Consider the following 12,723-nt stretch of genomic DNA (forward strand, 5'->3'; position numbering starts at 1 on the left):
GCTGTAATGAGCACTGACTGTATGTTCCTGACCCTAAGGCCATGAAGGCAAGTAAGTGGACAGAATGGTATTTCCACATTCAGAATAAATGACAGTCTTGAGATGACCTCATCCCAAAAACTCAGCACAGAAGGGCAATGCCACAGGAGATAGATCAGTGTTCCTGACTTCCTTCAGCAATGCCAGCACAAAATATGAGAGGGAATTATTCTTTTTCTGTAATCTGCTTGATGTGATATAAGACCGGTGCATTTTGCTGCACAATTTGGTAATAATGGGCAAATGCAACTATGCTGGACAATATAGTGTGTATTTGTGATTGTACTTGTATATATAATAGAGAAACTGTATCATGAGTTTTTGCTTGGTTTTCAAGGAAAATGCAGAGAATAATTATAGTTCTGAAGTGTGTATTTTTCTACTCAAAACATACAAATATTGAGCAGCATTAAAAATACAAAACCTTACGTTTTTACAGTATTACTCTCAAAATAACTTGATATTTTCAAAAAAATTAAAAATTTCCTTTCTTAAAATTTGTGGCACTAAAGTAAACTCAGAGGTCTCTCTGCTAGTGTTGGATTAACTGGTGATAATCTAGGTAGTTATTCTTGGAATGTTACTTTTCAGGACTCTTGTTTACCTTCCAAATAACATTAAACATGCAGTTACACTGCACACTTCCCTAGTAAAATAATTCAGAGAGTGCAGAGACATTAACGTCACAAGGAATGTGTTTGTGGAGTCAAAGTTTAAAGTAGGGACAGTGTTAATTTCGTCGACTAAAACTATGACTGAAAATGTTCATCGACAGCCTTTTTTTCCATGACAAAAACTTAAGACTAACAAAAATACATCTGTGATGACTAAAACTGAAAAAAAATTAATTTCAGTTGTCGTCAAGATGACTACAACTAGACTAAAATGTAATGTAGTTTTCGTCAGACACTAAGTTGGGATGCAAGAAAATAATGGCATGATATCGCTACAGATATTAACTATAAAGTGAATTATAGCTATCAGCCAATAAGAACATATATTATATTTTAAACTGATATATTAGCTTTAAATACTGGCTGTATGTACAAGTCTGTAGAGTATTAAACAGGACCAACAGAGCTATGTCAGCTGAAGTAATATTTCTTTGTTCTTCCTTATTCATTAAACTTTAATGTGTGTTTTGAGGACTGATGTTTTAGGTCTGAACTACATTTATATATTGGTATCAACACCAGTAACAACTAAATAAATATGTAAATATTGGCATATCAGATACTGGTAAACACCCAATATCTCACATCACCAGTTCAAGTGATAAATGTTTGAAAATATAGTTGACTGGTCAGACGCCAGTCCAAAACAATTCACACTGTGATGATAGCCTGATAAACACTACTTACTTTAGGTTGTTTTTTTGTTCAGTATAACTGTTGCCTTGAACTTGATAGAGTTAGCTGTGATTATACTTGTATACAGTCTAAAACAGTCTTACAGGTTGTATTTAAGCACAGACAGGGAGTGGAGGGACATGCTCACTGTATTAGCCCCAGATACGATCTGTGCTCACTCATGCTTGATTAATGGGAACAGTTTATACATGTTCAGTCTACGAGTCATCGCTGTATGTGGCTTTAATGAGTTTGGAAAGTATTAAGACATCTCTTATCATGACATGTCCTGTTACAACTGTAAAGAGTTAAGACTGCTGTTGCTTTGAAAAGTTTTGAAACTATTCATGGCAAAGTAAGTAGTACTCAACCAAAAAAAACCTACATGAATACAGACGTTTCAGTGAAAAAGCCTACATATTGTACCTTTAGAAACAGGCAAAATCTTGATATTATTCTTTATCATTCAAATATCAGTCTTCACTGTTGAAATTCAAAGACTAAAGTACTGAAAATAAGTTTAGAGATATAGCGTATGAAATGTAAATACCCTTTCGAAGTAAGTGAAAAAGCTGCAGAACTAAAATTTCAACAAAATTTAGTGAACATGACTGTGACTGGTTCATTTACCTCATGCTCAAAAACATAAAGTGTACAGTGACTCACTAACATCACATAAGTAACTGTGAATGCACAACTAGTACACAGACAGGCTGGAGGATATGATATTTGAGCACTTGTCCCCAAATTCCCTCTCATGCAGAGGCAACAGCAGCATGACTCTGCACTCTGATCACCTGAACAAACCCTCTGCACTGTCAGGACGGACAGCCTGGTGCAACGCCAGTCATCCACTCAATAGAGTGAGGAATTAATCTGCACTGATGGAACCACAATGACAACAAGTCCTGTCTGAAGTCTCTGTCAGGAAAGTTCAAGAGGTTACTGAGGAGACATTCTACCCCCAGGCAAATACCAGCCTAATTATCATCACTGTCTTTAGTAGTGCAGCCCAGAGATGTGGTCATTTTCTGCCACTTACTTGTGCATGGATCCGACGTCTGCAGGCAGAGACGAGAGGCGGTTTCCAGACAGGTTGAGCTCCGTTAGCGAGGGGATGTCACACAAGGCCAGAGGAAACTCTGACAGAGCGTTATTTGACAGACTGAGGCTTCTCAGTTTACAAAACCTAGAGAGAGTTCAAAATAGAGAGGCATCGAGGGAGAGAAAGGGGCAGAAGACAGACAAAGAGGGACAGACATTAATCTCTCAGATACATTTCCAATCAGACTATGGGTGCACAAATTTTGTATTTCACAGCTAAAAAACAAAATCTAACCTATAATAGCTACATATCTGCCAGTACCAGTAGTTCTTTTATCACTTCTTTGTGATTCATTGGGTCTGTTTTACAAATGAGCTATGAAATTAGATGTCTGTAAATTGTTTAAAGAAGTCCCTCTTCTTGAATGTCATTAGAAAATGTATTACAAAACAGCCTGTCACTGATGTCTCTCAGAGGCAGTGTTAGACTCCAAACTGCCAACATTTTCTTTCATGTTTGACCATGAAAACAAATCAGACTTTGTCTGATAGTTGACTTCTTTGCCAATAAAATACTCCGGTCTGAATCACAATTAGGTATCTAGCTTGTCAGCAATGACAGATAAATGTCAGCTACTGACACTGGTGCTCACCACATTAGTTGCCAACGGGCTAATGTCTGCTGAAGGGGCAGACATCAGCTAATAAAGATCAAGGGTGGATGATATCAGCATGACAAATATGAGCTTAAAAGTCAATTATCAATATCTGCAGTTTTAGATCCAACAGAAATGAACAGGGGGTTGCTATTTAATCATTTTTGCAAATCGTTCAGCCCTAGTCTGAACTAAATAAATGTTTCAGTATCGGCTTAAATTAATTTGTAAATAGTGGCATATCTGAAATCAACAAAACCTAATATCCTGCATCCCTAATAAAGATGTTCAACAGGTGTTTCAGTGCATCCCTAAAATATTTTAGTGATTTTCTGAACTGAGGCATTAGGACCTGTGTCCTCATGATGATGCTGATTTGCTGGCAGAGCCCTTTTTCAAGTCTAGTGCTCAGCATCTATAGTGAAAAGAAAGTCTCCAGCATTGACTGGTTTTTGAAACTGCAATAATGCTGCGCTGTAATTTTTCGAACAGCGTCACAATCGTCAAAGACTGAGGATTCATTAAGATTATTTCCTGTTTTCTTTGTGATATTAAGCACACAGAGCTTTACAAAAAACTGATACAACCTAGGGAAACATAAGGACTGGTGAGAAGTGCTCTGACATTGAGGTCATGGTCACTGCCAACACCAAAAATACCATCTATGGGTGCAGGCCTGTAAGAACTCAAATAATCCCTTCTTGGTTGTAAAACCTCCATCATCCAGTAAAAGTCATATTTAAAATGATCAGTATTTCTCACAGAATGACATTATAACTGTAGCTGCAAGGAGGGCTAAAATAATGTATTCAAATATTAGAAAGTATTGATGACTACACCAAGAAAACCACTGCATATGCAGGCTGTAAACAGGAGAGTTCAGACCACAATCACTTCCCGTCTCAGTGAAAAGGTACAGACAAGTGACTGTTTCTCGAATAAGCATGTGATTGTGTGGACGTGTACTAACTGCAATAGAACAACTCCACAGTAGTAGAGAGGAGGATATGCATTAATTATCCACAGAATGTGTTCATATTTCATGTATAGCTCATCAGTGTCTGAATGTTGCTGAGGTATTGTGTCTGCAAAGAAGGGGATAAGATCACAGAGAACTTTAAACATTGAAAACCAAATCTAATCAGGTCATCCTTCAGTCAATGATTATGTTTGCACTAAAGATTTTCCTCCTGAAACATTATCTATACAGAAATGGGACAGGGATAAGCTAGTACAGTGTTCTCTTATACAGACAGACACAGAACAGTGTTTACAACATGATACTTGGGTGGGCTACTCAGGTATGTTCATTGCCCCCAGTACAACTGCAATCCATTTTTATTCATATACAATCACCATCAAGTAAGTAAGAGAGAGAAGTCTGCTAATGCATCTCTGGTAAATATACCAGTTGAGGTGTAATGACTCAAGTTAAATTTAAACTTTTTACACTTTTCAAAATTTTTCTGCAGCTGCATGCTTCCGATTGCTGTCCTGCACTCTTAGTTCAGGGGAAGGCTCCCACATTAGTTCATCCTAAGGGCAGAATTGTGTCAAGAATTTCCAGAGACAAAACATCCAGGAGTTTCCCCACTGCACTAATACAATTTATAGCCGATGCTTTTGCTGCTTTGATTACCATTATATTATGATTATATTAAGTAGAAGAGGGAGAATATTAACTAAAAATTCTCATTCTGTATTAAGGTCACACAAGAAAGAATTGAAGCATCTTTATAAGGAAGCTGCAGGACTGAACAGAAGTTAAAATAGTGGATTCAACTTTATCACAGTCACATTATTTTATAACTGTGCAAAGCAGATGGATACACCAGTTTCCTTGTTTTTCACTGGTGAATCTCATCTTGCAAAGCTCCCATCTGAACCATTTGGGCCCCGTTGGAAAGTGACAGGACCAATCAGTAACAAGGGACAGTACTTTCAGGCGCAGCGGAGTCGTGACATAAGCAACCAGCAACAAAAGGCTGATGCAGATATGGCGGAAGACTTTAGCGTGAATGCTGCTTAAGCGTCACATGTTTTGTTGCTCTGACTGGCCCGTAAAGATGTGACAGACAGAACATTCATCCAATCACCCTCTGTGGATTTTTTCAAAGCCTCTGCCCTTTCCAAAACGCCGTCTATGATAGGTTTTCCAGATGGATGCGTGAAACAAATCCATCTGGCATGTCAGGTTTATTGTTTTATGCTTCAAATGAAACTAAGATGCTGCATGGTGGTGCCGGGGTTAGCACTGTTGCCTTAGAGCAAAGCACTCCTAGTTTGGATCCTGGTCACACAGGGCCTTTTGTGTGGAGTTTGTATGTTCTCCTTGTGCACGTGTGGGTTCTCTCCGCTTCCTCCAACAATCCAAAGACATCCTCATTATGTTACTTGGTGATTCTGAATTGCCAGTAGGGGTAAATGTGGGCTTGCCTGGTTGTTCTTCTCTACATGACAGTCCTGTGATTGACTGACTGACTGCCTCTTGCCCAATGACAAATGGACAATAGATGGATGGAATTAAGACAAATTTCACTTTGTACAGAGTTATGAAAGGGGTCCATGCAGGCCAGATAGCAGGCAGGACCTGGCCCTTGGGCCACCATTTGGGGATCACTGATTTAGGGGGACTGTTGTGTTACAACTCTTCATCAATAAGCCCCATGCACAGATCATCTGGTGTGATAACATATTAAAGGAAAATATATTTCCAAACACAAGTTATGTTATTTGAAGGTTTTTAGTGTACTGCTTATGAATATTATCAAAAAAGCAGAAATACAGAAAATAAAGCCAAGGTGTGAAGCACCTAAAATAGTGAATGTTCAAACTTCACTATTCTAAATATGATATAACTAATGAATACAAGTCCAATGCAGTGTAAAAGAAAAATTCTGTGGTAAACACTGGATAAAGCTGACTTTAAAGATCTGGGTAAAAACATGAGCATTTTATCCTGTTCGATATTTTAGTAAAAAATTGCCATAATCAGATCTTAAAGATTTACTGAGTTTTGCCATAAACAGAGACAGCAAGTTATGTGACAACTTTGACCAGCAAATTCAAGTCAGTTCTCCCTGCATTTCCAAAGGATGTTCAAGCCAAGTTTTAAACCAGTGCCTCCTGATCCTCCTTGATATCACACTTATAAGAATGTGCCAGTCAAGCATACTAACAGGGGTATGTGAATTAGTTTATAGAAAATCTTAAGGCCTCTGGCTGTATCTGTCCCGGGGTACACATGCATAAAAGCAAATATTGAGACAAGCTCTTTTTCCTTAGTTATGTAACACCTGTGACATAAACATGGAGACCTAAAGCAAAGGAATCCCGCAGAGAGTCTGAAGGACACAGGGCCATAACACTTAAAGTACACATGCTATTTAAAGCCAAATGTTTACACAACCAGAACTTTTCACAATAACAATGGAGCACGCGGACCAGGTAGGAGCTGTATTCTTCATTTGTGTGTTTGAGCATGTGCGTGTCTTCCCTGGATCTCCTAACGTAATGCAGTTCATGGAGGGTTCAGGGTGAAAGGCTGAGCCGGACCCGTGTCCTTCTGAGGGAAAGTCACAAGGAAAAGGAGGGAAAACACATTTCTCAAAGAACTGGCGGGGAAGTGTGTGTTTATAGAGGAACAATGGCTGTGTATGTAACATATGAATGAGTTCATTCCATCCAGTCAATCTCAGGCTGTTACATTTTGTTCTCTGACATGGAGAGCTGTCAAAATCTAGATGGGATTATATTGCTGTGAGGTAGAATAAGTCTTTAAGCCAGAACATAATGTTTGCCATCTTGCTGCCATAGAGGTCAGATATGAATAAAACTTACATGATAAACTCTGAATGATAAGTCTGTTTCTCTTTGTCAGCTAATACAATTAAACACAAGATGAACAATGAGGTGATATTATGTTTTTGTGTGTTTATCACTGCTGCAGATGTCATCTTCCTTTAAGCTACAGAGCTTCAACGTTTCACTGCTCATGTATAGCTGATGGATTGGCCAGATTCCACGTCTGTCATCAGGCAGATCCTTCTTGCAAAGCTCCAATCTGACACGATTGTGCCCAGTCTGAGAATGGACTGTCTCATTGGAAGAGAATGAGGCGGTGCTACAGAAGCAGAAGAAAAAAGAACCTCACTGAAACCTCTTCTTGGTAGAGACGATGTTTTTGCTCTCTCCTGACCTGCTTCAGCATGAGTTTGTTTCATCAACTGTCAGGACACATGCCTGCCTACTATGTCATGTGCTTCAACGCTCTGATTGGCCCGTTACCAATGAGACAGACAGTATGTCCATCCAAACAACCTCTGAAATTCTTTAAAAGGTTCACTATAAAAGGTGAAGGAGTCTATCAGGTGTGTCAGGTTCAGACTGTATAGCAGAAAAAGACAGAACCTCTAGAGCAGGGGTCATCAACCCTATTCACATAAGGTCGAGCTTTTTCTTGACGAACACTGTGGGGGCCGGACATTGAAATAAACTGAACTAAAATCCAAATTTTGGTCGAAATAACATATGATTGTAAAAACATTTTCTTCTTTTAAAAAAATTAATGAAACTTTAAGCTTTTAACAGTAAGGCAACATACTTATAACCTCTTACATACTTATTACCTACACTGAAGCCAGACACAAGGAAGCAGTTGAGACATTTTATCTACATATTTCTGGAGCCCTCTTGATGCCTATCACCGAGCTTGATGCCAATAAGCTGTGTCGTGATTGGTCAAATACACATGCGGGAAACAGATCTTTGTTGTAGATACTCAGAAAGTAAAACTGCACTCTCAAAGAGCCTTAAAAATGAAGCTTTAATCAAAACAGGAATGGTAAGTATTTTTTTACCATGATAAATTACAGAAATACAATTCTATTTGCTTCTTGTTTGAAAAGTCACTAAGTTGTGTTTTATTTAAAATCTAAGAAAAAAGTTAAACGATAGCATGCTATATTTTTTCCTTCTCAAATTTTTCTGAATTTAATTATCCTCAAGGGGCCAGCCCGGAAGCCATAGGGGGCCTGATGTGGCCTCCACTTAATGATCAGTGCTCTACAGCTTTAAAAGTGAAGCCAATACAAAAATGTACAAAACCTACTTCCTTTAATCAGACAGCAGGGGATGACTTTGCTGGTTTTAACAAGATCCACCCTGCAAATTTTAAGCAAAGTATAAGCTCCATAAAAAAGGGCCACTTTAATTAGGTGCTCTATGTCGCTTGTTATAGTGATGTTTGTAGCCCTTAAAAAGGCAGATGATGTTTGGTTGGACTGTTAGTTAAATATACATTTTACACATGATGTTACCTACAGAAATGCCCATTACTGAATGCCTATTTAAAAAATAATTTATTTTTCATTTTTTTAGGAATAAAATGTTGTCTTGTTTTTTTTTTTAAACAAATGGACTGTCACAATAAGACTAACACCTAAACTCCAGCACAGCAGAAGGTTGTTCCCTACCATGAAAAAAGTTTGTATATATTGGTATCAATATATCAGCATCGGCTGATATGAGTTTGGAAATATCAGCATATTTTATACTGGCAAAAATTCAATAATGTGCATCCCTAATCTGAACTGTTATAGTATTTTATGATAACTTCTAATTCTTAAATGCTACAACAGCTATGACTGAATGCTGGACTCAAGGCTTTTGAAGAAGGCATTCACAAATCAACCAATGATGTCATGGTAACTTCTTTTAATTAACAGTCTATGATAAAATGAACAAATCAATGACAACACTCAAGTGTTTGAAGTTCTCACGTTCTGCTTTGAAAAAGCCATTTCAGCTGCTATCTATGCCAAAGATGTCCAGACTCTTAGAGCTTTCACCATCACTTTAAAAAAGTTAAATACTGGTATACATCTTCATAGAGAAACACCTCAGAATTTCCCAATATCCACGGCAGCTATTGGTGTTCATTTTACCACTGTAGCATCTGTAACCCAGACAGCAATTCAAACAACAGCACTGTACAGTATGCTGCTACAGCAACAAAATTGATGTGTTCAAGTATCTAAACAGTTAAACAACCAATATCCACCTTCAAAGAGCCTCTTATAAAGGTCAAAGGTTAGAAGGTATGTTCACATTCTCAGAGCAGATGGTCACCCTCATGAGAATAATACAGAAAACTGCCAGCCTTGTGTTTGTGTGATTCTAGCAATGCAATGTATCTTTTAAGTAAGCACTTCATATTTGATGCATTGCTTTCTACTTGAAGATTATGATGGGACACTCGTCCCCTGACACATGAATGGAAGCGGCTGACACACAATGACACAGCTACATAAGACTCTGACGTCAGCGAGCAAATGGCCAAGCTGATCTGGGAAACGAGAACAAACCTTTCTGTCCCAGAAGTCGGGCAGCAGCATGTCAAATCTGTCATCTCCAGTGTAGCTCTCTTTTAATCATCAAAACCACGAGGCTGCCCACACACACGTCATCTGCAATTTGATCTAAGCTGCTTCCGCTTTACACCATATGGTAGCTCCCCAAGACAGTGAAAACCACCAAGGGGGATGTTCCACATCCAAAATAGAGAGGATAACAAAGAGAAAATAGAGCTCTTCATCTGTCAGCTCCTCCTGTGGCCTTGTTTGAACACACTGGATGGTAGAAGAATGTCTGAGTGACTGTGCAGAGTCTCACCTGGTGAGTGCTGGAACACCTTTGTGCAGGGACATGAAGTTGTTTTTGAGATTGAGGTGTGTGAGGTCCTGGCTGTAAAAGAGCTGAGCAGGCAGCTCCTCCAGGCTGCAGCACGACAGGTCGACCGAGTTCACCCTCTGGGATGCGATCTGACAGGGAGAGAGGGGCAGACAGGACACCACAGTGAGCAGACACAAATAGGTAAAGATGTGTTAAACACTGCCATCTTAATTGTGATAAATCACCCCTGAATTAATGTGACAAAAATGGATGCAAGGACAGTTGCTTTTGACAAATACAAACACTTTAAATACCTTTGAGGCGGTCCTGTGCCAGCGCAGGTGCTCTGTATACGAGTCATAGCTGATGTAGTAGGTCTGACTCTGAGGACCAGCTGAGCTGAGAGCTAGACAGTGGCTGTGCCTCTTTACCTCCTCAACCTGCACCAGAGAACATGTTTTAATCTTGAACAAAATCAAACCTAATCAGTGACTTAGGTTTTAAACAGATGGCATCCCTTCATCTGTGACCTTTTGGTTTGTCATAAAGTATCTTTTTATAAAAGAGTTGCGTGCTTGAACTTTAGGGATCTTTGTCTAAAGCCCTAGGCAATGTCCACACTAATCATTCTCTTTTAAAAATACTTTGGTATTTAGCATAAAGTAGCTAAAGTTTCAGAGTTTTTCAAAGGACAGATGACTTTTTCTTCTTTCGAAATGTCATGGATGTACTACAGTTTTTCAAGTTGTAATTAGACTTTTGAAAGCAGTAATGCAGACCCATATTTGCTTTCTGGTATACTCCATTTTTACCAAATGTAATTTGCAATTTTGCCTTGATCTTTGTATTTCTTGCAACATAACAACTAACTGCAGAATAGGCAATCTGGAAGATAAAAGACCATGTAAGATGCAATTTTGGCATGTTTAAGACTGAGATCTGGCACCCTGCTAACACCATATCCTGACAGCATGCAAGCATCACACAAAAGCTGTCAACACTGCATAAAAATGTAATTCTCTGACCTGTGAATTTCAGGCTCCACTTGTAAGAAGTGTGACATCTATCACTTTTATTTTGAACTAACAGAAATGTGTCAACTCTGTATTGATGAGCCTTTGACAGCTTTGAGCTGAAGAGTTTTTCCTCCATGTTGACACAAGACAGAGTAACATTTCAAACACAGACAGTGGCATGATTAAAGCATTAGGGGTGCAATAGTACAGAAAAATTTTGGTTTGGTACCTCGCTTTTGAAGTCATGGTTTAACACGTTCTTGGTAGGGTAATTAAAGCAAATAAAAGAAATAAATTCTTTTTCTTGATTTGGAACGTGGAGACTGCTCTTGTACATGTTTTCTAAATTTGGCATCAACTGTTCAGGCATTCAAACAGTATCTAGGCATACATACAGTATCTTAACATTTAGTTAGCTAGTTAGTTAGCTAGTTAAGTGCACTACTTAAAAACTATCCTGCCAAAATCAACACGGACTTCAGCAATGGATTACTTTTTAACCGATGGGACCCACTACAAAGTTTAGGAGGTCTTTTCACAGCCCACCTGAGCAGATAAAGAGGATGGAGTCTGTCTGGAATCAGCTACAGACAGAGTCCCCCTATCCCCATTCCCCAAGGCCAATATTCCCAATAACCACATTTAGAATTAACTGGATTCACAAAACCAGAGCACCTGTGTTACAGTAAAGAGTAATTAAATCATGGGAAGTTCATAGTGCGCTGTTAAAGCTTTATTTTCAAAGGTGGAGGATCAGAATTTCTTTATTATGTCTCAGTTAACTTTAATGGGTGTTAAAATTCTGTTTTCCCAACAACTTGCATGGTTGTAAACTTCCAAAGGGAGCCGTGTTTTCTCTGTTTTTCTCCTGGTCACAGTAACATTCATGTTTGTGTGGTGCCATGTCAAATGCTTTCACTGATCTGATGGACGTGCCATCATCGATGCACCCGCTAAATGATGTCCACACTACTTTTGTCTTGTTCTTGTCTTTGTCTATGTTTTATTTTCAATCACCGCTTCATCAGGAAGCAGAAGGGGAGGGGTGAGCCAGCATAGAGCTGTACAGTTAGAATGGACAATAAGGCTATTTCTGTGCTTTTGCAGGTCATCCATAAACTCTATTTCCTCACAAGCTAAGATCATTCTTTTAGGCATCCCTAACTATGGTTAATATCTAGTAGAATTTTACAAAAGTCTCTTGCATGAAAGACTAAATAGTTAACTCATTATTGGTTTAAAGGATGAAACGCAGATTAATTGATGTTGATTATCAGTTGCTGCGCCCATGACAGCAGAAGGACCAAAAGGAAAGATAAACAACCCCTAAAAAAATATATAAAAATGATTTGTTTACTTGATTATAAGGAGGAATACCAAGGCGGGACTACCTTTCCTCCAATGAGAGGGAGGATGTGCATCTTGCCGGTATGGGCGTGTTTCACTGATGAGACAATGAGGCAGGTTCCACTCAGAGTAACCTGACGCTTTGACCAGCGGTTCACCGGCAACGCCAGCTTCCCTTTCCTCACGTTGAACACTCCAGAGAGCTGCACGCGCTCAGAACCACCCACACTCCGAGGCTTACCTGTAGAGAAACAAAAAGATATTCCTTATGAGCCAGCTGATGATCTATATGCACACTGATTTTTTTTTCATGGTGGCTTTTTTGCACAATGAAGGATGTTATTTTTAGCTGTCTGGGACTATTCTGAATCAACTCTTTCATGCTGGGTTTCTCTTTCAGACAGTGAGGGTGACAGAGAGCGGTTCAGTTATGTAAGTGAATTGAAGCTAATAGCCCGTGGGCTGAAAGAGTGAGCAGTCACTCAGCCGTGATTTGTTACATTAACCCCTCACTGACACAAAATGAAGCCACAGTTCAGTTACAACCACATGGCTGAGCAGAGGAAGGGCCACACAGCAGGTATGGAGTTTTCTTTCATA

The 12,723-nt window shown here is 39.0% G+C and overlaps 1 protein-coding gene across 1 annotated transcript in view; it reads right to left on the reverse strand.

Annotated features, from left to right (window-relative positions):
- LOC121512081 (PH domain leucine-rich repeat protein phosphatase 1-like) overlaps positions 1-12,723 on the reverse strand; it is a 41,214-nt gene that overhangs the window by 15,439 nt on the left and 13,052 nt on the right. The window contains exons 3-6 of the mRNA XM_041791089.1: positions 12,168-12,364; positions 10,075-10,200; positions 9,761-9,909; positions 2,431-2,577 (exon numbers count right to left, since the gene is read on the reverse strand). Coding sequence (XP_041647023.1) covers positions 2,431-2,577; positions 9,761-9,909; positions 10,075-10,200; positions 12,168-12,364 — 619 coding nt within the window. The remainder of the gene's footprint in view (positions 1-2,430; positions 2,578-9,760; positions 9,910-10,074; positions 10,201-12,167; positions 12,365-12,723) is intronic.

This window comes from Cheilinus undulatus, linkage group 7 (genome assembly GCF_018320785.1).
Source record: "Cheilinus undulatus linkage group 7, ASM1832078v1, whole genome shotgun sequence".
Taxonomy (NCBI): Eukaryota; Metazoa; Chordata; class Actinopteri; order Labriformes; family Labridae; genus Cheilinus; species Cheilinus undulatus.